The 27356-nt window shown below is 43.7% G+C and overlaps 2 protein-coding genes across 3 annotated transcripts in view; one reads left to right on the top strand and one right to left on the bottom strand.

Moving 5' to 3' along the window:
* FAS (Fas cell surface death receptor) lies at window positions 1-23894 on the bottom strand. The gene is made up of 9 exons (XM_066619407.1): window positions 23791-23894; window positions 20492-20606; window positions 19356-19490; window positions 15891-15999; window positions 12127-12191; window positions 11132-11200; window positions 8941-8999; window positions 7450-7474; window positions 1-1705 (listed from the first exon to the last, which is right to left on the bottom strand). Exons 1-9 carry the CDS (start codon window positions 23830-23832, stop codon window positions 1404-1406), a joined length of 921 nt encoding a protein of 306 aa, XP_066475504.1. The 5' UTR covers window positions 23833-23894; the 3' UTR covers window positions 1-1403.
* The window catches only part of ACTA2 (actin alpha 2, smooth muscle), a 28105-nt gene continuing 24293 nt past the window's right edge, over window positions 23545-27356 (top strand). Inside the window, exon 1 of one of the 2 annotated variants that reach the window (XM_066619404.1) lies at window positions 23545-23626. The gene's annotated coding sequence lies outside the window, so the exon portion shown is untranslated. Of the gene's footprint in view, window positions 23627-24092; window positions 24366-27356 lie in introns of those variants that run through there. The other variant, XM_066619406.1, reaches the window with a different exon arrangement.

Raw genomic sequence — 27356 nt, 5'->3', positions numbered from 1 at the left:
TTTATGACACTTTTGAAATAAACTGTTTATTTTCACATTTACAGGCAGAACACATGGTAAACAGCATGCATGTCAACACTGCACTAGTCTTTAATCAGTGCCAGTTCAGTACCTTAGAAATGGCTTCTGAGAAACAAGAATCTCTGAAATTCTTTCTAGCAATCTCCACTCCCGGTCACTGTTTTCTGTGGCACTCAGTTTTCTTGAGACATCACTTCCTATCTAGGCAAGATAAAAATTTAAGCTGCCGTCCATCAAAGGCTATTCATCAACAGGGCAGGCTTTAAGCCACTTGGACAAATTGCTCCCAACTGAGCCCCATGCCTAAGGGAGGCACATGCTAGGGTAATTAATCTTGTAAGCAATTTTATATTAAAATGTGATTAGATCAATTTGGTCCATTAACTCACATGTACTTTTTAAGTGCGCATTTTGATTGCTTTCCTTTGTACCATAGTCTATAATACATTTTATTTATATCTCTAAGATTCTACAGGCCTTGGCTGTGAACCTGCAACCCTGCAAAAAATGTTTCCAGTTGGGCTCTGCAGCTCCTACAGCTGACCCTGTTAATCAGGACAGGACCTTGTTGCAGAAATAAGGAAACTGCAACAGTGTGTTTTGTTATTGTTTCTGTAGCATTTTTCTATATAGTTAATGGACAGCCCTTATCTTGTCCACTGACAACAGCCCTGTGATGCAGGATACTATTAATATTTTACAGATGGAGAAATGAGACTTCGGCAGTCCTAACCACACTTTCCTGAGAGAAAGCCCCATTGAACAAAATAGAACTTACTTCTCGGTAGACCTGGTTAGGATTGTGTCCTTTGTTTCCCTGGCTGCTGTTTTGGCACAATTTTCTCCTTTCTGTAGCTTCTTTATCATTCCTGAATTAGTCAATAGCCAATCAAGGATTACAGAGAATGCATTACTGACATTATATCCCTACAAAGCTAATCAAATTTGGTTGTGGGAAGGCATGACTGAAAGCAAGAGAATGCCAGGAGAGCACAAGAACAACTGAAATTGTTGAGAAAGCAGAAACTGCTAGAAATGTTTACTTTAAAAGTTTGTGTAGGTTCAGGATTAGGATGAACAGCAAGTACTCTCTGCAATTTTCATAAAGTGCTTTTAGCAAAAAGTCTCAGGTTATTAGCATAAAATGTCATAAACAATAAGCAGACTACAGGTTACAGGGGCCAAACAACAAAATCAATGTTTTACATTTTAACGCTAACAGAGCAATCCTATTCCTGTCAACTCAGAAGTTCTATTGTGTTCAGTGGGACTTACTCCCAGGACAGCGTGCACAGGATTTTTGTCCTTACTGCATATCATCACTATGGTTTTTCTTTCCTCCTGAAAAATATCATGTTTTGATTAGCACTTGCCATGTTCCATCACCTAATATCCGGACTGTCTGAAATCACTATTTTAATTTTTTGTTCAATTTTATCTGCAGTGTGATGAAATTTAAGTTCTCTCAGGGTGGTGATTAACATTTTATGAGCTCCTTTCACCCCATTCTGTTCATACCACTTCTGTAACAGTGCTATTTTCAGTTCAGCAGTATTGTTTAAATTGTCTTGGACAAGTGCATCTACGATCCCTTGTGGAATTTTCAGTCTCCGAATAAACATCATGACTTGCTCTCTGGTCATTTCTGTTGCAATGTCGGAAATGTGAGGACTCAGGTCAATATCTAGAAAAGAAAAGTGAGTCAAGAAATCCATAAAAGTATCAAATATTATCCATCAGTTTTACAGTTATGTATTCTAGGTCTATGAGGTAAAACCATCAAGAATTCACCCCCAGTAAGGTACAGACCTTGAGGAGGTTCCTAGACTTTTAAGAGTTGAATAGTAGGTAAAGTTTTGTCAACTGCATTTTATACCATTACAATGTTGCTCTGATGGCAGAAACTGTGTTTGGTAGAAATTTCTGTGCAATGCTGGAAGAGTCAGGGTCTGAGCTCAACCACCCTACTTCTGAAAGCCATTTCAAATATACACTTTTGTGATATAGTCTGTCCCTGTGACTGTTTCACCTTGGATTTTACTTGGAGAGAATACAAGTATAAATGTGCCTCCACCACAAAAAATGTTTTATCCGAAAAGGTTACTTTTATTGCTGCTGCGATTTGTTCTCAGGGAATATGAGTGCTTTCAAAACCAAGGACTACCAAGCTGGTTTAGTTATGTATGAGAGCTGTACCATGGCAGAGAATGAATGTTTGAATCAGTGTGAAGTCTATGAGAAGTGAAAGATGAGCTCCCCCAGGCTCCCCCCTGCTCCCCCAGGCTCGAATGAGCCAAGATGTCCCTCTATTCCTCTGTTATTCTTTGTTCAGAATCACAGCCTCCTATGATGGCTTTTCAGTTTAAGCATTGGGAGGCTGTTACATGGCCTTAAGACACATACTCACATTCCACACCCTTTATAAAAGAATGTAACTGTGAGGGTTTTGACAGAGTGAAGCTTTGTAATCATGCTGTGGTCTTCTTATTCCATCTGTGCTGGTTGCCATTTTTTTCTGAGCAGACTGCTGGCTAAGACTACATATATATAAAATTTTGATATAGTGGGCATAACGGAAACCTGGTGGAATGCAGAGGATCAGTGGGATACCGCAAACCCTGGCAATAAACTCTATAGGAGGGACAGGGAGGGGCGTGTTGGAGGTAGGGTGGCCGTTTATGTTAAGGAAGGGATAGAATCCCAGATAGAAGGGACTGAAGGTGGATCTGACTCCATAGAATCTCTATGGGTTAAATTACCAGGCCTCAGGAGTGATGTAATACTGGGGGCGTACTATCGTCCTCCAGACCAGAAACCGGAAGGGGACCTTGAAATGAGGAAACAGATCAGGGAGGTGACAAGGAGGGACAGAGTTGCAATCATGGGGGACTTCAATTATCCTCATATAGACTGGGTCAATTTGTGTTCTGGTCACAAAAAGGAGACCAAATTCCTTGACATGCTAAATGACTGTGCCTTAGAGCAGCTAGTCAGGGAGTCCACCAGAAGACAGGTGACTCTGGATTTAATACTGTGCGGTACTCAGGACCTGGTTAAAGATGTAAATGTTACTGAGCCATTGGGGAACAGAACAGTGACCATGCTGCAATCTGTTTTGACATGCATGTTGGGGGAAGAGTACCAGGCAAATCTGTCACAAAAATCCTTGACTTCCGAGGAGTGGATTTCCCTCAAATGAGGAGGCTGGTTAGAAGGAAGTTGAAAGGAAAGGTAAAAAGAGTCTAATCTCTCCAGAGTGCATGGAAGCTGCTTAAAACAACAGTAATAGAAGCCCAGCAGAAGTGTATACCACAAAGGAAGAAGGGCTCCACTAAGTCCAGGAGGGTGCCTGCATGGCTAACAAGCCAAGTTAGAGAGGACGTAAAGGCAAGGAAGCTTCCTTCCATAAATGGAAGTCTTGCCCTAATGAGGAGAATAAAAAGGAACATAAACTGTGGCAAAAGAAATGTAAGAAGGTGATACGGGAGGCCAAGTGAGACTATGAGGAACGCATGGCCAGCAACATTAAGGAGAATAATAAAAGCTTCTTCAAATACATTAGAAGCAGGAACCCTGCCAGCAGTGGTGTCACTAGGGGGGTGCGGGCCGCAGCGGGTGAAGTGCAAAGGAGGGTAACATGCACTGAAGGGCTGACGCGCTAAAATCACAGTGGTTAGGAGTAACCCCATCATGTTATATACCGTTGGATGCATACTTTCCAGCAGAATGCAATGCAAAAAAACAGAATTGAAATAGCTCCTTTCTATCAAAAGTTATTGGCAAAATGCCAGAAAACAAAAAATGCATGGAGCCCAATGGAAAGTGAAAGCGAGCTGTATCACGTGTTTACTCATGAGTAGGCAAACTTGCATTAGTCCATTGGAAAGGGCAGGCTGAGAGGAATCCAACAACACCAGAATGGTCCTGATCCAATGAATGTAGCCCCCCAAAAACACCGGAGAAAGAGGTCCTGCCCTCCAAGCTGGCAAATGTGTTGAGCCCTATGGAAAGTGAAACTAAGCTACATGGTTGCATTTACTCATGAGTAAACAAACATGCCTTGGCTGCTGGGCAGGTCAGGCAAACAGAAATGTGAGGCCACCAGAATGGTCCTGATTTGATGCAACTGGAGCTCAACAAACACTCCAGAAGGCAGCCCCCCCCCCCTAAAAAGAATGAAACAGAGGCTTGTCATGGTAAGGTGAATTTTTTTTCTGTTTTAGGCTGCAATCCTCTCCATACTTTCATGGGAGTAAGCCCCACTGACTATAATGGTACTTACTTCTGAGTAGACAGGCATAGGATTGGGCTCTCAGACTTGTAAAGCCAGGTGGGTCCTGATAGTGATATGCTTGAAATATAAGAACTTAAATTGAACTGGGTAGGCACAAAAATCTTACTGATTTCTTTTTTTTTTTTTTGGGGGGGGGGGTGTTATTGCAGGCAGGCTACATAGAAAATTCACTTGGTGGAACAGGGCTGGCTTCCCCTTACTTAATTATTTGTTTTACTTTAGTTTAATTATAATTGTTTTAATTTGCTTTTATGTTGGATCCTGGACAGATTGTCATTCTAAAAAGTGGGTCATTGTTAAAAGTTTGAGAACTGCTCCAATAAGGTGTTAGTAAGTTGACACCCTGGGGGGAGGTGATAACACTAGTGACCAAAATCACTAAAATAACAGTTTGCAAAAATAATACCATCATGTTATAGATATATATCAATCAATGTGTAATTTCATGCAGAATGCAATGAAACAAACTGTGTTGAAATATCTTTATTCTATCAAAAGGTACAGCCAAAAAACCAGTGGGGGCAGGGCGATGGTAGATCACCACACCCACCACCTGGGGTGTTGCCCCGCCCACTGCATGGGGGTGATGCGCTGGCCTCTCGCACCGGGTGACACGAACCCTAGTGACGCCACTGCCTGCCAGAGAAGCAGTTGGCCCTCTGGATGGTCAGGGAGGGAAAGGAGAGATAAAAGGAGACTTAGAGATGGCAGAGAAATTAAATGAGTTCTTTGCAGCTGTCTTCACGGCAGAAGACCTCGGGCAGATACCGCTGCCTGAATGGCCCCTCCTGACCAAGGAATTAAGTCAGATAGAGGTTAAAAGAGAAGATGTTTCAGACCTAATTGACAAATTAAAGATCAATAAGTCAGTGGGCCCTGATGGCATCCACCCAAGAGTTATTAAGGAATTGAAGAATGAAGTTGCTGATCTCTTGACTAAGATATGCAACTTGTCCCTCAAAACGGCCACGGTGCCAGAAGATTGGAGGATAGCAAATGTCACACCAATCTTTAAAAAGGGAAGGAGAGGGGACCCAGGAAACTATAGGTCAGTCAGTCTAACATCTATTCCAGGTAAGATGGTGGAATGCCTCATCAAAGATAGAATCTCAGAACACACAGACGAGCAACCCTTTCTGAGGGAGAATCAGCATGCCTTCTGTAAGGGTAAGTCTTGCCTCACAAACCTTATAGAATTCTTTGAAAAAGTCAACAGGCATGTGGATGCGGGAGAACCCGTGGACATTATATAACTGTGGACTTTCAGAAGGCGTTTGACATGGTCCCTCACCAAAGGCTACTGAGAAAACTCCACAGTCAGGGAATTAGAGGGCAGGTCCTCTCATGGCTTGGGAACTGGTTGAAGACCAGGAGTGGGTGTCAATGGACAATTTTCACAATTGAGAGAGGTGAAAAGCAGTGTGCCCCAAGGATCTGTTCTGGGACCGGTGCTTTTCAACCTCTTCATAAATGACCTGGAGGGTTGAGCAGTGAGGAGACTAAGTTTGCAGATGACACCAAACTTTTCCAAGTGGTGAAGACCAGAAGCGATTGTGAGGAGCTCCAGAAGGATCTCTCCAAATTGGCAGAATGGGCAGCAAAATGGCAGATGTGTTTCAATGTAAGTAAGTGTAAAGTCATGCACATTGGGGCAAAAAAATCAAAACTTCACATATAGGCTGATGGGTTCTGAACGGTCTGTGATAGATCAGGAGAGAGATCTTGGGGTGGTGGTGGACAGGTCGATGAAAGTGTCGACCCAATGTGCGTCGGCAGTGAAGAAGGCCAATTCTATGCTTGGGATCATTAGAAAAGGTATTGAGAACAAAATGGCTAATATTATAATGCCGTTGTACAAATCTATGGTAAGGCCACACCTGGAGTATTGTGTCCAGTTCTGGTCGCCGCATCTCAAAAAGGACATAGTGGAAGTGGAAAAGGTGCAAAAGAAAGCAACTAAGGGCACAATCCAAACTCCTTATGTCAGTGCTTTCCAGCACTGGCATAGCAGTGCCAATGGGACATGTGCTGCATCCTGTAGTTGGGTGGCATTCACAGAGGCCTCCACAAAGTAAGGGAATGTTTGTTCCCTTATGCATTGTCCTTATGTCAGTGCTGGAAAGCACTGACATAAGGGGTTAGGAATGCATCCTAAAATGATTACTGGGCTGGGGCACCTTCCTTATGAGGAAAGGCTATAGCGTTTGGGCTTCTTCAGCCTAGAAAAGAGGCAACTGAGGGGGGACATGATTAAGACATACAAAATTATGCAGGGGATGGACAGAGTGGAGAGAGAGATGCTCTTTACACTCACACACAACACCAGAACCAGGGGACATCTACTAAAATTGAGTGTTGGGAGAGTTAAGACAGACAAAAAAAAATATTTCTTTACTCAGCGTGTGGTTGTTCTGTGGAATTCCTTGCCACAGGATGTGGTGATGGCATCTGGCCTGGATGCCTTTAAAAGGGGATTGGACAAGTTTCTGGAGGAAAAATCCATTACGGGTTACAAGCCATGATGTGTATGTGCAACCTCCTGATTTTAGAAATGGGCTATGTCAGAATGCCAGATGCAAGGGAGGGCACCAGGATGCAGGTCTCTTGTTATCTGGTGTGCTCCCTGGGGCATTTGGTAGGCTGCTGTGAGATACAGGAAGCGGGACTAGATGGGCCTATGGCCTGATCCAGTGGGGCTGTTCTTATGTTAAAGCACAACGCAAACTGGCCAGGGTGCCTGAAAGACCCCACTCTCCCTCATGAATCCATCTTCCAAGAAGTCTCTCTTGTGAGATCTGCCACTGTCCGAAGTTTGGTGAGTGGGAATTTGACAGACTTCTCAGTGGTCACCCCTGCCCTGTAGAACTCCCTTTTCCTAGAATAGTGGTCAGCTCCTCTTCTGTTATTTTCCTGTTTATTTTCTGCCAGTTGAAGGTCTGGCTTTTTCATCAGGACTTTGCAACGTTTTATAATTTTAATTAGTTGCCAATTGTCTCTTGGTTGTGTTACTTTTCCTAAATTTTTGCTTTTTTGTTGTACCTGTTTTGAAAGCCACCCTGTGTGGTTGCTGAGAAGAACAGGGCAGGTATTTTAAAATAAAATAAATAATAGATGCAATGATTTGTTTTCTATACCTGGAAAATGTCGAATTTCCATTTCCTAGAAAGACAGAGAATGAATAATAGTTAATGAAAACTATTCAGTCCAACTGTGTTTCCTAATTCAATCCTGCTGATGACACTCACTTGTACAAGCATTCAAGAAAAATATCATTCTTCCGTCACATTTCGTAACCTAATTATTTGCCACTCTTTCTCCAAAAGTATAAAACTATACCCTACAGTTGACATAGGGCCACCACCAAAAGAAACACCTTCATGTTATTTTCTCTCTCATTCTTTGAAATATATCTTACCTTGCATCTTGATGCCCTGACACTGAAACTGGGGGTTCTCAAAATGTGGGTCATGACCCTTGGCTGAGGGGGCATGAGCTACTTGAAAAGGGGTTGCAAAACCTCTGACAGTTCAATCCCTTGAATCTCTAGGTCATGGGTGTCAAACATAAGGCCCGGGGGCCAGATGTAGCCCCCGGAAGCTTTTAATCCAGCCCTCAGGCTCTCAGCTGCTGAGGTGTTACAGCTGAAATGGTAGCCCACATGAGAATTGGGCTTTCCCAAATCTTGAAATATGATCAAGATTTGCGTACTTTCTCTTCTGTCATTTGCAGTTAATGAGTTTCTATATGAGAACAGGGTCTGATTTCTGGCCATTAACTGCTTAATGATGTCACTTTCTGCTTAATGACATCACTTCCTGCCCTCAGCTGAAGCCCTGAATGCTAACTTCAGCCCTCTGTATGAAATGAGTTTGACATCCCTGCTCTAGGTAGTGCTGGAAAGGAACCTTGTTTGAAACTTATTGGCAGAAAATTGCTGCCAATGAGTACAGATAATATTGAGCTGGGTGTACCAATTGCCTTACTCCAAGGGATCTCAAAGCGTGGGACACGACTAGCTGTAATATGGGGAGGGTGGTTGTGTAAGGTTATGTATTATTTTTTGTGGGTTACAGTTAACAGAAAGCTTGAGAAATCCTGGTGTAACAAGAAATGTTTACAAAGCTGGGATAATTCGCACAACACAACTTTGATCCAGAATGCTCCTGAATGCAGATTGAAAGGATAACATTCCACTCAAATCCTACTGATGTCAATGGGATTTAAATGAATATCTGTATGTACTAACTGGCAGTCTTGCTGTATTACAGATACCCAAGTGGTGGAATGATGGTCCATCTGATCGTTCTGATCAGACTGATTTCCAATTTGTGATAAATACTTTGACTAGAACATAGACATATCTGCAAGATGTATCACATCAAAGAACCACTTTGCCATGTGGTCAGCTGTAACTTTATATTAAATGCACAGACCAGATTTTGATGATGAGAATTAACCTCACAATGGTAGGCCCGCCAAGAATTGAGATTCACTGACCCTTCTCAAGCACAAGCAAGGTCATGCCATCTTTTTAAGGTCTAAGTCTGAACATTCTCTTCTTTTTCCTTGATTATGATTTTGGGATTACTTTATTAATTTCATGCAACCTGAAAAATGATACTCACAACATCATCACCTGGGTGCTGAGGGACTGAATATCCTTTCTTTGATCTGTTGCTTCGATCTTTAACAAAAGAATACAAGGAATGATTTATGAGGGATACTCTGAAAATAACAGCTTTAAACCAGATACGGAACTGTACAGCCTGGGGCGGAGGGGGTGGGGGTGGAATACAATGCATGAAATGCAACTATCCAGCAAACATTTTGGTATTTAGAACACAATCTTGAGAATCTCAGATTTCAGGTAGGAGCTTAGCCGCCCTCATTATGTGTGTGTAACACCAGGCAGATACAGTCATGGACTTCATACACCCAGAATGCCCCAGGAAAGATCCTTGCTTTTTCCCACATCAGTCCTTGATAACATCCTTAAAACTTTACTGTTTGAGAATAAGAATATATATGGACAATGAAGCTCATTTTTTCCTAAATTTGCATCAGATGTATTCTCCAGTCCTGATACAGATAGGATTAGACATTCTGACATTCACATAGGATTAGGATTCTGATCTCGATCAGACCCCCCCCCCCCAATTTCTAATGGGGAAAACAATTCCATTTATTTTAAATTGGTTTTTTTAGTTTGACCCTTAAAGGGACAGTACACAGCAAGAAATGTGTCTGTCTAGATTTCTGCCTCAAACAAAAAATATATTTAAGTTATACGTGCTGCCAACTTGACTGTTATAAATTTTTAAGGCTGGGTTATCCCAACAAACTGCTTTTCCTTGGCAGTTTCCTTGTTTTAAACACTATACAATGTTCACCTTTCACATTTTATACTAAAAGTTCAATGCTGCTTTTCAGCCTCAAAGGCATACGTGAATCCCAGTGGCATAGCCAACCAGTGTGCTGCCCCAGGACACATTGGTCAGCAGACCCCCCTCCCATGGTGACGTGATGACATAACCACAGTTACTTCCAGCATGGCCAATTGGCCACGCCAAGGAAGTTTCCAGGGACAAGTTCTGCCCGTCCCTAGAGTCTTTCTCAATACAGTCGGAACTGAGCTGGCTGTTTCCAAAGAAGCATCCAGCTCTGCTGTGGCTGTGTTGCACTACGGGATGCTCCAGTGATGGGTTCTGCCTACCTATGAGCCTTCCCCAGTTGGCCACATCTGAAATAATTGCAGCCAATCAGCCACACTGAGGAAGGCTCCAGGGGCACGCAGCCCCTGGGGCCTTTCTTGGCGCCATTACCAGGAGAGAAGCTGGTCTCTCTCCCAGCTATGGCAGCAAAACTCATTTTGTCTCCGGGGGGGGGGGGCAGCAACATGCCTGGCTGTTGCTGCAGAGGAGGCCAAGCAGCAGGCCTCTGTCACAGCCCCCAGCCATGCTGCCGCCCCTCCCAAGGGAGACTAAATCTGCCACCTGGTCCCACATGGTACTGTAGCTACACAGGCAGCTGTGCAATTGGTAAATCCATTTCTTCCTAGCTGCCAAGATAACTGTGCTTGTATGAGGTTGTGACAGAGGTGGAAAGCTCCAAGAAGGCAGGCAAAATGTGCTTGTTCCATCATTACCAGGGTGGAGAGCTGACTGGTTCATTTAAATGCCACTTTTGAGCCTGCATCAATAGGAAGGCAGTATAACTGGTGGGGTGGCCCGTCCATGAGGCCAGGTGATGCAGGTTGCATCAGTGGTGGACTGAGGGGGGTGAGAAGAAAGCAGTGATTTGCAGTGTCCACCCTGAGTTTGCAACCACTGCTGCTTCCCTCCAGGTTGCCACAGACGTAATCTGCATGGATCTGCTTTCCACCCAAAGGTGAATTATCTGCCTCTTTGCTCCTGGCTTGCTTTCTTCACACCCACAGCTGCAGGATTTCTGGTTTGATTTATAGGGAACATGTGAATGAAGGTGCCTCCCCTTTTTGAGCACAGATGGCAATAGCAGACCATAGGTGGTACTGGGCAATGTTCTTAGTTGCACTGGTCTACAAAAAAAAATTATATATATTTGTTTGGAGCCGATATAGGAGTCCTCTTTACAGTAATGCTAGTCTCAGATTTACATTCGCCTCAAGTTTAAAGATCATTCTTTTTGAAAGGGAACTAAAATTTTTAATGCAGAAATATAGATTTCCAGAGCATCTCTCTCTCTCTCTCTCTCTCTCTCACTATGCATTCTGAACCACTGAGTTTTAAATTAATTTTTAGAACACAGAATTGTTTAAGAAAAGGGATGGCAACTTACAACAGTACCAAATCAGGAACGCTGTCACCGGAACAATTGGAATTAAAGCACAGAGCCATAGCAAATTCCCTGTAACAGAATATTGTAAAGTTTTGCTTCAAATAATAAATGTTCCAGATAGAATCTGTATAATCACAGGCATTATGCCCTCGAACAGCAGATGCTAGGGACAAATGAGAAAGGCGCAGACAACAAGCTGAACTTGTGTGCTTCCTAGAAATATCTGCCTCACCCTAGAGCAGTGATTCTCAAACTTTTAGCACCAGTGAGGACCTACCAGAAGTGACATCATCAAGCAGGAAAATTTTTAACAATCCTAGGCTGCAATCCTACCCACAGTTACCCAGGAGTAAGTCCCATTGACTGTCATTGTTAAAAGAATACACATAGTAGCTTGTTAAAAGTACAGGTCTGTGACATTTCCCCAAATGCTCTCACATACCATGGTAGCATCAAGTCTAATATATTAAAAATAAAATATTGAAATGAATGGGAACCCACCTGAAATTGGCTCATGACCCAGCTAATGGGTCCCAACCCACAGTTTGAGAAGCACTGCCCTAGGGGGACAGAGGATGCTGGACTAAATGGACAATTGATCTGACACAGCAGGGCTCGTTTTGTAACATGAGACAAACAGGAAGAAATATTTATTCACATTTAGGTATTCATTTACCTATATTCTCTGTTGGCCACTGTAATCTCTATCTGGAGAGAAAGTGCTGGATTATTTTAATCTTGAAGAGTAATGCTGGCATTCTTAGCAACAGACTTTGGCACCCAATCAGTTTTGAGTGTCTGTGATTCACAGACCAATCCTCCCGAAATCCCCATGTGGCAATGAAGCAGTGCTGGCTCCCTTCCCTCCACCACCCCTGCACTGGATGCTTCAGTGGGCTACCTGCTTCAGTGGGCTTCCTGACAACTACGATTGCCAGTGGGAAGGCTTTGGCCTTCCAGCCAGCACACCTGGGCCTTGCGCTGTTGTCACTTACTTTTACTTGTGCAAACAGTGTTTTTGCTCAGGGTGCATTCTTCTTCAATTGTGCCTTCTTCACATCTAGAGGAACATAAAAAAAATATATGTTTGAAGTTGTGTGCTACATCAAATGGCTCTGCTTCGGTTTTGGGTGCTTTGGAGAGACTTTGTTTTGTTCAGGCTCTCTCCAAACTAGGCTGAAACAGTCTGGAGTGTGATTCTTTCCTAATTAAAATGTAGAGCCCTAGTCCTTGTTAGGCCAGATCCCAGATCAGCTTCCTGTTCAGGCCAAGCTTTAGAGTCCCTGTCAGACAGCCTGGAAGACATGGTGATGTTGGTCTAAAGATGGAAAATGGAAAGAACTCATAATGCACATCGAACTACTCTCATGGCTTTGAAGGCCTGAAGTGTTTCTTGCTCTGATGACCTCTTCATGCCTTGTGTCCTAGCAATGTCTTGCATTTTCTGTCTGGAGTAGGACTTGGTATGATGTCAGCACACAGTGATTCTATGCTGCATTACGTGTGCCCTCTTAAGCAGCCACACTCTTTACCATCACTAACCACACCAGATGAGGATGATTTCTGGAACATGCACTGTGGTCAACAACATGGTCAGATCCCAAGTTGAGACTCAAAAAATGTTCAGATGTAATGTTAGCCCTAAAAATTGTGACTCCTGCAATTTGGGTATCTTCTGAAATGTCAATTTTCACGTGTCCACATTCAAGCAATGACATTATCCTCTGATTTACTGCAAGAGAGTGTTTACATATTGCTGCTATTGGGGCAAAGAATCACCTTTTAAAATGGCATCCTCTTATATTTAGCAGAAGGGAGACTGTCCCTCTTCACCCCAGCACAGCATCTATTTCAGTGGCTGTTGCACTATTCACAAACAGTTTCACACAATATGGTGCTCGTTTGTCTGCACCTTCTTCCCTGAAAATGTGGGCAAATGCATACCAGATCTGTCCTGGGACCGGTGCTTTTCAACCTCTTCATAAATGACCTGGAGACAGGGTTGAGCAGTGAGGTGGCAAAGTTTGCAGACGACACCAAACTTTTCTGAGTGGTGAAGACCAGAAGTGATTGTGAGGAGCTCCAGAAGGATCTCTCCAGACTGGAAGAATGGGCAGCAAAATGGCAGATGCGCTTCAATGTCAGTAAGTGTAAGGTCATGTGCATTGGGGCAAAAAATCAAAACTTCACATATAGGCTGATGGGTTCTGAGCTGTCTGTGATAGATCAGGAGAGAGATCTTGGGGTAGTGGTGGATAGGTCGATGAAAGTGTCGACCCAATGTGCGGTGGCAGTGAAGAAGGCCAATTCTATGCTTGGGATCATTAGAAAAGGTATCGAGAACAAAACGGCTAATATTATAATGCCGTTGTACAAATCTATGGTAAGGCCACACCTGGAGTATTGTGTCCAGTTCTGGTCACAGCATCTCAAAAAAGATATAGTGGAAATGGAAAAGGTGCAGAAGAGAGCGACTAAGATGATTATGGGGCTGGGGCACCTTCCTTATGAGGAAAGGCTACAGCGTTTGGGCCTCTTCAGCCTAGAAAAGAGGCACCTCAGGGGGACATGATTGAGACATACAAAATTATGCAGGGGATGGACAGAGTGGATAGGGAGATGCTCTTTACACTCTCACATAACACCAGAACCAGGGGACATCCACTAAAATTGAGTGTTGGGAGGGTTAGGACAGACAAAAGAAAATATTTCTTTACTCAGAGTGTGGTTGGTCTGTGGAACTCCTTGCCACAGGATGTGGTGATGGTGTCTGGCCTGGACGCCTTTAAAAGGGGATTGGATAAGTTTCTGGAAGAAAAATCCATTACGGGTTACAAACCATGAAGTGCATGTGCAAGCTCCTGATTTTAGAAATGGGCTATGTCAGAATGCCAGATGCAAGGGAGGGCACCAGAATGAGGTCTCTTGTTATCTGGTGTGCTCCCTGGGGCATTTGGTGGGCTGCTGTGAGATACAGGAAGCTGGACTAGATGGGCCTATGGCCTGATCCAGTGGGGCTGTTCTTATGTTCTTAAGAATGTGTCTGTGTGGAGAGGATTCAATGCTGTGCACCTCTGAGTGTGCCAGCCAGTCTGGGAAGCTTGAATTCTCCATGGATGATTGATCCAAACATTGTTTGCCCATGGTCTAACCCCGACAGCAAAAACTTTGACTCTCACACCTATCAACTGAAGGCACACTATTCATGTAACTAGAAGAGAGAGTAGGATCATTACAAAGTGAGAAAAACTATGTTCAGCCAGCACTACAATCCAAAAATATTCAAATAGCACTGGGGACTTTTATATTTTCAGGGTCTGTGCTCCACCTGGTGTTTGAAAATGGCTGTGCACAATGTTTTAAATCTCCCCTCCCTGGAGGGAAGAGGATACTGAAGAGGATACTGAATGATACATATTTCCCAATGTAGACTATTGCTTACTCTTCCTTCTGACTTTATTTTATGATGTTCCCACAAGGACTAATATCTGAATTACACAAAGCTTCAGACTAAAACCTGAAGGATGCATTCAAAGCCTAAGGGTTCTGGAGGGAGTATTGAAGAAGGTGTATATCATTTCTGCTCACCCACTGCAACTGGGTAGCATTATTTTCCCCTTAGGAGTTCTTCCCATGAGTCTATCCATACTCTGAGAATTTTGGGAGGAGATGATCTCTTGCATCACCATCTGAAGTGTGACTTCATGCGCAATAGGGTCTTCTCAGTCATGGCCTTCTCCCTACAGAGTTCCCGTTGGCCTTTCCAATGATGTTTGTTTTAAGTTCTCTTAGTTTTGTGATTTTCAAATTTTGGTTTTTGATTATTTTGTTTATATGACCTATTATATAGAATCATTGACTGTATTTTATTGAATTATTTGTACCACAGTTGTGAGTCACTTCTGAGTACCAAAGAAAGTTAGGATACGGATCTTTTAATTAATTAATATTGTATGAAGTCATGTGAGGCTATCCCAGAGTTCGTCTTCACTCTGCTGTCTAAAATGCAAATACAGAAGCTCCCCTACAAAATCAACATTCAACTTAAGAATTTCAAGATAAAAATGTGCCTGGTCTTTTAATGTGGCTGGTCTTTTGCCCATAGATGGCGTTAGAACCCATTCTCAGTATTCATAAACATTCCCCATCTTACTTCAGGCCACCCCAACAAGTCCTGTTAGCCTGCTTCACACAATACAGAGTACTGTACTATTGATGTGTAAATACATTTTTCTCCTATGTCAACACAGCATGTTCACTACTGATAACAGTGACATTGGCCTTAAGAGCAAAATAGGCCCTTGAACCTAACGTGCATGTTCTAAAGTACGGGAGCTTCTCTAGATACTTTCACTTCACTTTCCATTGGACTTTGTATTTTTGTTTGCCTTTTTCCCCCTTTTTTAAAATATGACTTTTGATCTAATAGATATATTTCACTCTGGTTTTGTAAAATTGCATTCTGCTGTAAATTCCACATCCAAAGGTATACAGCATGATGGTAATATTTCTAACCACTGCAATTCTAGCAATTATGGTCACTCGTGGCGTCACCCCCCCCTCCAAGGCTGGTATTTATGGCAGACTGCCATCCCTCCTCTTGCTAGCTATGCCACTGTGATAAGGGTGGGATTCAAACCTCCTGTAATAGGAGCAGAAAAGTCTGATTGAGGAATGCTCTGCCCCCATCACAGTAATGATGTGTTCTCTCAAACAACATCCTAATTCTTACTTTTTAATAACTTTGCAGGATACTTACTTATCACATGGATCACAGTGACGGCATTGATCAGAACTGCAAAAGAAGCCAGGCTTGCACCTACATTTTACATTCTGGTAGATGGTACAGTTTTCTTCAACCTCCAAACCTAAAACAAATTCACCTTGTTTTAATGGCATGGTTTTTAAAAGGGTTCAGTTCTTTTGCAGAACTCAATTCACATTAAAGCAGTGCTTCTCAAACGGCGGGTCGGGACCCACTGGGTGGGTTGTGAGCCAATTTCAGGTGGGTCTCCATTTCACTATTTTATTTTTAATATATTAGATTTGGTGCTAGCATGATATGCATTTGGGAACTAATACAGATCTGTACTTTTAACAGTCTACTATGTATATGCCTTCAACAATGATAGTCAATGGGACTTACACCTGGGTAAGTGTGGGTAGGACCGCAGCCTAGGATTGTTAAAAATTTTCCTGCTTGATGACATCAGTTTCAGTCATTTTTGATCAGTCGTGACAGATTCTCATTCTAAAAAGTGGGTCCCAGTGCTAAAAGTTTGAGAACTGCTGCATTAAAGGAATGAGCATTCAAAAAGCCTCTTGAATTCCAAGGGAACTGAGCACCATTGATGTATCTTAAGATCCACTTTTGACATTCAGGTTGTAGGCGTACTACAGGTTACAACAGTGTGTTCTGTGGGCATCTACAGGGCTAGCCCAAAACAGTCAGCTGAGTCCTGAGAACCTGATGATGAGATGGCACCTAAAGACGAGATGGCACCCCTGCATTACACAAAACCAACCCATTAAACACAACCATTTAAAAAAAAACAAAAAACAATGCCTCAGGATTCTGCATTTCCTCCCAGTTCAGAAGTAGACACATTGCCAATGAGTGGGTTTTTTTATGATTAATCTAAGACTTCCTATTTCATTAGAAGGAAGAGTTCCACAGGTCATTAAAAGGCAATATTTGATGCACAGGAAAAAACCAAAATCAGCAATGATATCCTCAATTGCCATTTAGACTCAAGACCTTCTTTGGAGCATCTTAACTCTTAACTGAAAGCTGAAGAATTATGAATGTATAGCCTAAACCTATCAATCCCTCCCCCATCAATGCAACTGTGCCACCACAGCATGTGCTACATCCTGTTGGGGGGCAGTCCCAGAAGTCTGCTCTGGATAAGGGAACATTTGTTCCCTTACCTGGGAGTAAGCCTCCACTGTCTGAATGGGTCTACTCAGACTACTAGCAAATCTGAATAGACGTGGGAAGGGAGATTGAGGCTGAATAAGAAAGACATCAGTGGTGGTGCTGCAGTTGATACCACGCCCTTCCCAGCTTCAATCTGCCCCATTCCACCCCTTCCCCATACCATTTAAAAAACAAAATAGAAACTTTTGGACTGAGAAGAGAAGGGAGGGCAGGAACAATCAAAGGAAGAAGGAGGATAAGCATGGCGACAACAAAACATGCTTATGTTTTCAGCACAATGGCTCAGCACAGAGCCAGGAGTGAAAGACTCTTAAGTAATCAGCAGAGCTGAAAGTGTCATACACAGATCTTGAGTGAGCGTGACGATGCATAAGTATGTACACAGTCGCCACACTGAGTCATGTGTATGTATAGTCATAAATATGGCATATATCTTGTGAGGATTCACCTGTGAACAGGGTGAAAACCAAGAAGTTCTCCAATGGCTGTACAGGATTACCTATACAGTAGTGTTTCTCAAACTGTGGGTTGGGACCCACTAGGTGGGTCACGAGCCAATTTCAGATGGGTCCCCATTCATTTCAATATTTTATTTTTAATAGATTACACTTGATGCTACCATGGTATGTGACTACATTGGGGGAAATATTACAGACCTGTACTTTTAACAAGCTATTATGTATATTCTTTAACAATGATAGTCAATGGGACTTACTCCTGGATAAGTGTGGGTAGGAGTGCCGCCTAGGATTGTCAAAAATTTTCTTGTCTGATGATGTCACTTCCAGTCATGACATCACTTCCAATAGGTCCTGACAGATTCTCATTCTAAAAAGTGGGTCCCGGTGCTAAATGTGTGAGAACCACTGCTATACAGGATCTTCCTGGAAGGACTCCACTGCTTTCCACTGCAAACCGACCAACAGATTTTCAGTAGGCAAAGTTGCCCCTATTGCTGCACTTGAATGTTGGAAAATGTTTTCTTGTTGCTAGCTGCCTTAAATGGTATAGAAGAGCTGAATCACAAGTTTATTTACTTGAAAACAGTTACACTTTCCAGTGGTAGAAGGCTAAGACTTTTGCCCCAGATATCATTAGTTACTGCAGTCCCATGAATGAAAATTCCTCCTGTGGAATGGTGCAGCTCTTACGACCCTCAGTTTCTATATTCCTTATTACCGTGGTGGCCAAACTGCTAGGCAAGAATGCCACATGTCTGTTTCTAACTGTCGAGCTGTTACAATTGTCCAACATGCTACAGTACCCTCACAACCTCCCCGTGCCTTAGGCAAGAACATAAGAAGAGTCCTGCTGGATCAGGCTAAAGTCCCATCTAGTCCAGCTTCCTGTATCTCACAGTGGCCCACCAGATGCTTCAGGGAGCACATAAGACAACAAGAGACTTGAATCCTCCCATGCATCTGGCATTCTGAGGTAGCCTACTTCTAAAATAAGGAGGTTGCACATACCCATCATGGCTTGTAACCTGTGGTGAACTTTTCCTTCAGAAATCTGTCCAATCCTCTTTTAAAGGCATCTAGATCAGATGCCATCATCACATCCTGCGGCAAGGAGTTCCGCAGACTAATTACATGCTACGTAATCTGACGACCAAGAAAGCCGGTATATAAATACCATTATTATTATTATTATTATTATTATTACGTAAAGAAATATTTTCATTTGTCTATCCTAACTCTCCCAACACTCAATTTCAGTGGATGCCCCCTGGTTCTGGTGTTATGTGAGAGGGAAAAGAACATCCCTTTATCCACTTTATCCATCCCTTGCATAATTTTGTATGTCTCAATCATGTCCCCCCTCAGGTGCCTTTTTTAAACCGAAGATCTCCAAATGCTGTAGACTTTCTTCATAAGTGAGGTGCCCCAGCCCAGTAATCATTTTGGTTATTCTCTTCTGCACCTTTTCCATTTCTACTATATCCTTTTTGAGATGTGGTGACCAGAACTGGACGCAATATTTCAGGTGTGACCTTACCATCAATTGGTATGATAGCATGATAATATTGTACATAATATTGATGTTTTTGTCTTTAGTCCACTGACCCCTTTGGATCAAGAAGCTATGCAACCCTGGAGAGGCAGACAGTCTAGTCTCTCTTGATCTTGATCAGGTGTGCCACAAACTTCTGCTCTCTTGCAGCACTCACATCTCAGATGGATCGTTCATATCATAAGCTTCTGGCAATGAGATGCATTACACATTTTCATCTGTGCAAATACATTTACTTCCAAATTATAATACTGTAGATTACCAACATACCATGCTCTGTGTCACACAGGCTGCACCTCCGGCATTTGAGACTTAAATTTGGATGATCCATGTACTCTGCCCCTTTAATGCAATCTTTACAACTGGTTGGACTGGTCTCTGTGCATCCACGGTGTACGACCTTTCCTGCCAACACCAAGAACAAGTGTAAGTCTAGAGGCCAGTATGGATCCCTTGGAATCCATACTTAGGGTGCTACGCTGTAGCTTCCTGTCCACTCTGAGTGCTATAGTTTATAAAGCATATGCATTAAGATACTGGCACAACAACAGCGATACGAGCAGGATGGTCCTGCCATTATAACTCCAGCTCTGCTGACAGAAGTGCCACAGACATCAGTGCAGCATTGCAGCAATACACCTCTATCGCTGGCACAACTGCTGCTGGTATGGTACAAACCAAAAAATGGGGTGGAAATGTAGGTGAGGCATGTAGGAGTCAAAGGACACCATGTCCTATGCCCCCTCCAGATGACAGGCATGCCCCAAACTTTGATAGTAATGCAAAAGGTGAATACATTGCTGGTTATGGCAAGTCCCTTGGCTGGGCTCAAACCTGCTCAGCTTGGTTTAAACCTGCCCTACTGGGGTCCGAGCTTGCATCGCCATGCAGTGGGCTACCAGCACCCTCCTTCACTTGAGTGCTATTGAGGATCCCCTTGTGACTCATCCTGCCCCCCCCCAAACCAACAAAAAGGCTCCTTGAATCTGGTGAACCTCCCTGCAGGGGTGGAAACACTTGCTGGAATGTGGTGAATAGGGCTGTATTTGTTGCACATATATATTTCCAAGGTGAAAGAGCCTCTTATAGGGAAACGAGCTCCCTTCTCAACTCCATCCCAGTGATACAACTACACCATCTGGCACCCAGGGGCACAATTTTTTTAACAATCCCCCCTTCCTGCCTTAGAAAAGCTAGTTTGAATGAAAACTGGAAAAGGCTTTCTAAGGCCTTCTGAAGACCAGGGAGGCCATGCACAGCCTCCCTGAGTCTCAGAAGGCCTGCCAGAGGCATTTAAAAAGGCATTTTAAATATATAAAATACATAGAACAGTTGCAAAGGAGTATCTCCTTTTGGCCCATCGCTATTTCTTACAGTCTGTTCAAAGGACTTACAACAATACCTACCATGTGGACAGAAGTCACAACAGACATCTTCAAAGAGGCCCTTGCCCTCTGAACATGTCCTCTCAGGTGTAGCATTAGGGACATGTGAGGATTCAGCAGCAATCAAGTCAAGTGCCTGCGAGAGGAAAAAACAAGAGTACAAACCCCAGATGAGGATGCATTGTGGGTGTGACTTTTTGTCTTTGGGTCCCTGCAGTACTACTGAAACTCACAGTACGCACAAGAGGAAATGAAATGGTGAACCTGTTTAGTATGCACTTCCCACACAGAGAAGATGAAGGAGGGGGAGAAAGCAGTGGCAAAGTCAAGCTTCAACTCTTCGGGGCGTGACAAGGGGACAGTAAAACTGACCAGAATGATGCGGAAGTATCGCCAGCCCATCAGTGAAGCAGGCAACATGGTTCACATCAAGTGATGGGTGGCAGGGAGTGGTAAAGGAACTCAGGGCATCCTTCACCCAAGGTCTGTCACCTCTAGCCCACTGCCAACAAAGCCACACCAATCCACTTCCCTCTTGCAACGGGAAGGCAGTGAATCGCTTCCCTGAAGAAATCACACAGAAAGCAGTGATCCACTTCCCTGGCCTCTCAATTTGCTCCTTCCTTGTGCAATCCCTTTAAGAACATAAGAACAGCCCCACTGGATCAGGCCATAGGCCCATCTAGTCCAGCTTCCTGTATCTCACAGCGGCCCACCAAATGTCCCAGGGAGCACACCAGTTAACAAGAGACCTCATCCTTGTGCCCTCCCTTGCATCTAGCATTCTGACATAAACAAAATGGGAAATGAAGGATCCACAGAAAGAGACGAGAGGATACCTCCATTCACTTTTCCAATTCCAACTGAAAGGTTATGTTTCAAATGGGTGCACTTGTGTGAAAGACACTATTATTTTTCTTTCAGAAATTGATGTTTGTGGGACCAGGTTTGTCCCACAGAAATGCTTTTTACCTGTTTTATGCTTCCCTCAGTAGTTTTTTGAGTGCTACTGCACTAACTGTAAGCCCACCCTAATCTTGAGACCACATTTAAGCCAGGTGCAAAATGGGGCCTTCAAGCAGGGACTTTCACTTCTACCAATTACTGGAAATTTCTGAATGATGGGCTATTTATGGCATGCCAAGAATATGGCCAAAAACATGGACTGGAAATGATACTGGAATTTACATCAGGTCTCCAACCGTTTGTTAAGCCAGAGAGAAGACTCTCTTCATAAAATATGGCATGCCACTGAGCAAATTTCTCCTCTTCTTGTCTTCCTCTTCCTGTCTTCTCTAAACCACTGCTGTGTGCGGGGCAACTTTGGCCTCCCCACAGGTGTTCCAGCAGCACATGGCTTCATGTGGTGCCGGAGAAAGTTTTATAATTGCCAAAAGGTAGTCTCCCCTGGTGGAACACTTGTTGCACCATTGGATTTGTCCAATAGGATTGGGTTGACAGTTACCATACAATGCTTACTACAGTAAGAGGTAACTGACTACAATCTACCATATTGTCTACTACACGTGTGTGGATCCACTCTATTTTCTGATTGTCACATTCAGCAAAATCACTTGGTAGGGTTTTTCTGGGTCTATGCCACTTCAGTGGGAAGCTTGACATAGCATTCTGGCATGCTTCTCCACATGAAAAACTCCCTGAATGCAGAAAAGTAGTACACCCAGGAAGGCCTCAAATTTTACTCCCTGATATGCAGGGATGCATTTTCTGCCTTTTCTCCACACAAGGGAGCCCTCAAAAGCCCCACCCCAGCAGGAGTCTCAAGTGGTTCTGCCCAAGAAAGTCTATTTAATTATGTGACTAGACACTTTTAAGATAAAATGATTCACAGGTACTTTCTTCTTTGACTTGTGCTCAGGCATATGTTAAAGACAGTTACCACTCTTCTCCTTTGTGGAAATTCCCCAAGACTCATTTGCAAAGAAGAAGAATGAAAATTCAAAGCCACTATACCTTTGGGGCTCAACCACATAAATTAACATGCTTCATTTTAAATGAGAGTGGTTGCTCATCTGCTTGTTTATGTTATTACATGCCAAATGTATTTGATTTGCTCTATAAACCATTTTGTGAACTTTGTTGAAAAGCAGCATATAAACACTGTTGTTGTTATTAATTATTATTATTATTAATGTATATTTATTGCCTCTCCAAATTGTTCAAGATGGCTTACAAAATTAAAATAGAGGCAAGCATAATAATTAGTCAGCTGATTTTTTTCTGAGTCACAGCAAAATGCTGCAGCAGCAGCAAGTGGAAACAGACTGCAGAGTGTAGTTTAAATGAAAATATTCATGCAGTTTAAATGAAATAGTTTGGCGCCAAATGCAAAATAAAGTTCAAATATTAGGTCCATGGGAACCAAATGGTCAACTAGTCCCCCTTAAGTAAACACATTCATGATTGTATTATAAAATCACTGTGAACTGAAAATGTACCCAGCTTGTGGGCTTCACTTGCAATCTCCCTGCAATCTGAGTAACGAGCAAGTGCTCTCCCCTCCCCCCACTACAGAACCAGACTTGGATCAATGCTGCATCTGACACTGAATCAGCTTCTTCTCTTTGTTTTAGTCCCCAAAGGAAGACTTTGAAGGTCTTCCTTGACAAGTCTCTTCCACAAAGTTCTGACCAGCAAGAAACATTCAGAGCCTAATCTTATGCATGTCCCCCCAGAAGGATATCCCATTATAGTCAAGGGGACTTACTCCCAGGAAAGTGTGGATAGGATTGTAGTCCAAGAGTCCAATCCTATGCAAGTCTACTCAGAAGTAAATTCCTTTAGAGTCAATGGGGTGAACTCCCAGGAAAGTGTGGATAGGTTTGTAGTCTAAGCGCCCAATCCTATGCAAGTCTACTCAGAAGTAAATTCCATTAGAGTCAATGGGGTGAACTCCCAGGAAAGTGTGGATCGGAGTAGTCCAAGAGCCCAGTCCCATGCATGTCCACTCAGAAGTACATCCCATGATAGTCCAGAGGATTTACTCCCAGCCAAGTACGGACGGGACTGCAGCCTTAACTATTTCTGCGCCGGCTTCCTTCCCTGCGAGGAGCACAGCAAACAGGCTAAGAGCCCAATCCGATGCCTGTCTACTCAGAAGTAAGCCCCATTCGAGTCAATGGGGCTTACACTCTGGTAAGTGTGGATAAAATTGCAGCCTAAGTGGACTTCTTTGCTTCCTCGGCGAAATCACCTTCCCATTGCCTTGGGAGGGGCCGAGAAGGGCCCTGCGGATCCTCGCCCCGCAGCGGGAGATTCACGTGTCTCTCGCCAGAAAGTCACGTCTGCAAAGTACTTACAGCGGGCAGCGCCAGGAGGGCGAGGAGAAGCCACCTCGACATGTCGCTGGCTCCCGGGAGAAGCCCTTCCTGTAAAGAGAAACTAAAAGGCTTCGGAGAAACTCCCCCCCCCACTCCTCCTCCTCCTCCCCCCCCCCCGCGGGTCAGCTGCGTCAATCAACACTTGCAACACTCGCCCGCGGAGTCTCCTCTGGTGCTCCGCCGCTTCTGCTCCCTGGTGGGCCCTGCAGCGCTTTCCTGCGCTGCGATCAGCGACTGCCCGATTCTCCAAGCAAGTAGTGCCGAGTCTCCGGGAGCACCAGGCAGGGCGATCGCTGCCCCCTGAGAGGCCTGGAAAAGAAGAGATCAGGGTGTCTGATAGAGTGGAGGACAGAGTGCCTTTGTCTTTAACCATGGCATAGAAGAGGGAATGGGGGCAGGTGCAGCTCCACATAGAAGGGTTTCAAAAGCTGCCCTCTTCTCTACCATGTTTAAAGGTAGAGGCACTCTGTCCTCCATTGCATCTGGTCACCCTGGAACAAACTCCGTTGAAATGAATTGGCGATGCTTCAGAGCTCCCAGTTCCCTGTAATCAGGTGCATTTCTATACCCAAGTACCATTGGCTGACCTCTTGGGTTCCTGCCACTCTTCAGCCCAAGTGGCATGAAAAAAACAACAACCCCTTATTCAGGGTATGACATGTAGACATTGGGGAAGGGAGGACAGAAGGTTGTTTCTGCAGTGACCAGCTTTTCCACCAGAGGTCCTTGCAACTCATTTCACAGAACAAATATATTTCGTTTGAGAAGACAATGACCAAGGCTACAATCTTATCCGCACTTGCCTGGGAGTAAGCCCCATTGACTAGAATGGGGCTTACTTCAGTCATGCATAGGATTGGGCTCCAAGGCGTCCTACATTCTGATTAGTAGTATACAGGTAATAGATAATAATCTTTGTCATTATTGGTGGCCTATAATATGTAATATGCAACAAATGTATCCATCCTGAGTGGTAACAGCATGAACACCCAGCATGCGCCTGGGAGAGTGGGGCTACTGAATGTGTTGGTGTCAAGAGCGGAGTTTGCCAGCACTCACCTGTTGGCACTGTAACCAGGTACAGTGTAAACAGTTTTATAAAGCCTGCATATTTGTTATTGTTGGTGTATTGTGAAGAACCCATTATTGAGTTCTAGGTTCCATCAATAACTAGGGGCCTCATTGGGTCAGGTAAGGTAGCAGCTCAGTCTCCAGATGGGTCACCCTGTTTCATTCTTTCCAAATATGCTTCTGCAACCCTGATGGAGATGAAGCTCTGGCATGAGAAGGCACCCATGTTAACCACCCATTGCTCCCAATTGTTCAGATCGCTCAACCCTGAATTCTAAAAGTCAGCTTAAAAGTTATCACAATACTTGCAAAAATCCAGACTTTGGTGAATCTCCAAAGGAAGAGAGATCTGTTACTTTGAGACTGTCACTGAGAACACCTCTCTGAATGCCCTTACTATCTGAACATGATATGTCAATGGTTTGTTTTCCCTGATCTTAGAGACTGTGGCTGCAATTCTATATGTACTTACCTGGGAGTAAGTCCCATTGAACTCAATTATACTTACTTCTGACAGGAAAGTAGACAGGAAAATGTTTGTGCTGTGTGATATATAGTTGAAAGAGGGCTCTAAGGAACACTGTGTTTAAGGCAACAGTGTTACCAGGTGCATGCTTAAAATGTGTTGGAATGTGCAGATGGGGGAAATCAATTGTGTGCAGGGATCAAGTGCTCAAGTGCTCCCACATCCACAACTCAGTGGGATGACATGGAAAGAGGAGGGAGACAAGGTTAAAAGTGCAACCATAGATAACACAGGCCTACAAAATTGAGAGTCAGAAAAGTTTTTCCCAAACTTTATGGTGTTTTGATATGAATTTGGGGTGCCAATTCCAAAAATGGCATTCACATCTAGTTTTGGAGATATAGTATAGCCTCATTAGTGAATGGTTCAAGCAGCTTCCTCATGAGGAAGCTATGGTGTAGGCTTCCTCATGAGGAAGCTGCTTGAACCATTCACTAAGGAGGCTATGGCGGGTCTCCAAAACGAGATGTGATAGGGCAAAATAGACGTCATTTTTGGAATCAGCACCCCAAGTATACCTAGGAATTGGTGTAATGTTTAAGGAAGCAAAATGTGTGTTGGCCTGTGTAACCTTTATGGTGGGGATAATGATGTAATAACAAGGAGGGAGAATCAAAGATAAAATGCAATGCATTTTCAGCAGTCCCCCTAAACACAGGTGGTTTCCAGGCAGAAAGGAGAAGAAAAAATCCTTACAAGGAGAAGAGGCTGCATAAGGATGCAAGCTAAGGTGGGGAGGGGGAGAAGAGTGTAGGGAATTTGGGCGAGTTTCCCATGGGGATAGGGGCTGAAGCACTGGGAGTTTTATAGTAGCAGTAGTCGTAGGAGGTAAGGGAGGCAGAGAAGCACCAAGGTTCCTTGGTAAGTCGTAGAAACATTTTTTTCCCCTGAAGATCAGTTGGATCAAAGAACGCTCCTGCTGGAAGAGAACTAAAAAGGGATATATATTGTGTACGCTTTATTATTCAGCTCCTATTTCACGCTTTAATCATATGTTGAAATCAATTAATTGTTCACAGTAGAAGCAACTTTTCCCCCAAACAGACCAAGCATTTCCTTAGACTGGGAAAGCAATTTGGCTGGGTGCCTGAGAAGGCTCGCAGCCAATCAGTGCAACGTTAACCATAAATGTAAATGCATTTCCATCTTGGAGCGGACTATTCAGAGGTTTTATTTTAGCCACGAGGTTCCCCTGTGCTGACAATGCTGGAGTATAACCCTCTCTTTTCTCAGTCAGTTTTTGGCCATTGTGCTGTCTCATCTCTGAAATAACTTTACATAAGAAGTATAATGTGAGCTCAAGGATGTCTACTAATCTGAATGCTAACTTACAAGGTAATATAAAATTGTAGATATGGTGTCACAGGCTGGCTAGGATGGGTACTGGCCAAGGTCTGTGCTTATCAGAGGACCCACCTGGTGAGCCTCCCCATACCAGTGACAGCAGTAGTATACAACATGTCATCAGGGATTGGAGAGGGAGCAGTCTTTGGGGTCCCAGTGAGCACTTTACCTCAGATCCCAGCAACCTGGCACTGTTAAATACGTGCTCTTTTGTCATGTGCGTGAACATGATGAAGAACTGTTTTTTCTTCAAAATGGCAGCCAGCATCAGGGCCAATGGAGGCCACTGGGTGTCTGCAGTGAGGCACCAAATGTCACCACTTTTCTCTTGCCTGCCTGACTTCTTCCTCTGCTGCCTCACCTGCCCACTCCACTGCCGCTTAGCTCTGACGTAGCACATGGAGTGCACTGAGGAGAATGTAGCATCTCTTTGTGTGCCACCTCTAAGTCAGGTGACATGGGGCAGAAGAGGAAGTGACTAAAGGCAGGGAAAGTGTAGGACCAACCAGTGTCCCTGTGGCTGATAATTTATCACCCTCATTAGACTCCTTCATTTTATCTAATTATGTGACCAGCATCACTTATAGCTGGCAGAAGGACTGCA

This window comes from Tiliqua scincoides, chromosome 3 (assembly GCF_035046505.1).
Source record: "Tiliqua scincoides isolate rTilSci1 chromosome 3, rTilSci1.hap2, whole genome shotgun sequence".
NCBI lineage: Eukaryota > Metazoa > Chordata > Lepidosauria > Squamata > Scincidae > Tiliqua > Tiliqua scincoides.
The sequence above is the reverse complement of the archived record's forward strand: the minus strand, read 5'-3'. Positions and strand labels throughout refer to the sequence as shown.

What these genes read in the sequence shown, in the direction of transcription:
- FAS (XM_066619407.1), bottom strand. Translation starts at nt 23,832, where the DNA reads ATGTCGAGGTGGCTTCTCCTCGCCCTCCTGGCGCTGCCCGCT. An exon ending in CCTGTGTGACACAGAGCATG is followed by an intron (nt 16,000 to 19,355) that starts GTATGTTGGTAA and finishes AATTTGTTTTAG; the next exon opens with GTTTGGAGGTTGAAGAAAAC. An exon ending in CACTGTTTGCACAAGTAAAA is followed by an intron (nt 11,201 to 12,126) that starts GTAAGTGACAAC and finishes ATTCTGTTACAG; the next exon opens with GGAATTTGCTATGGCTCTGT.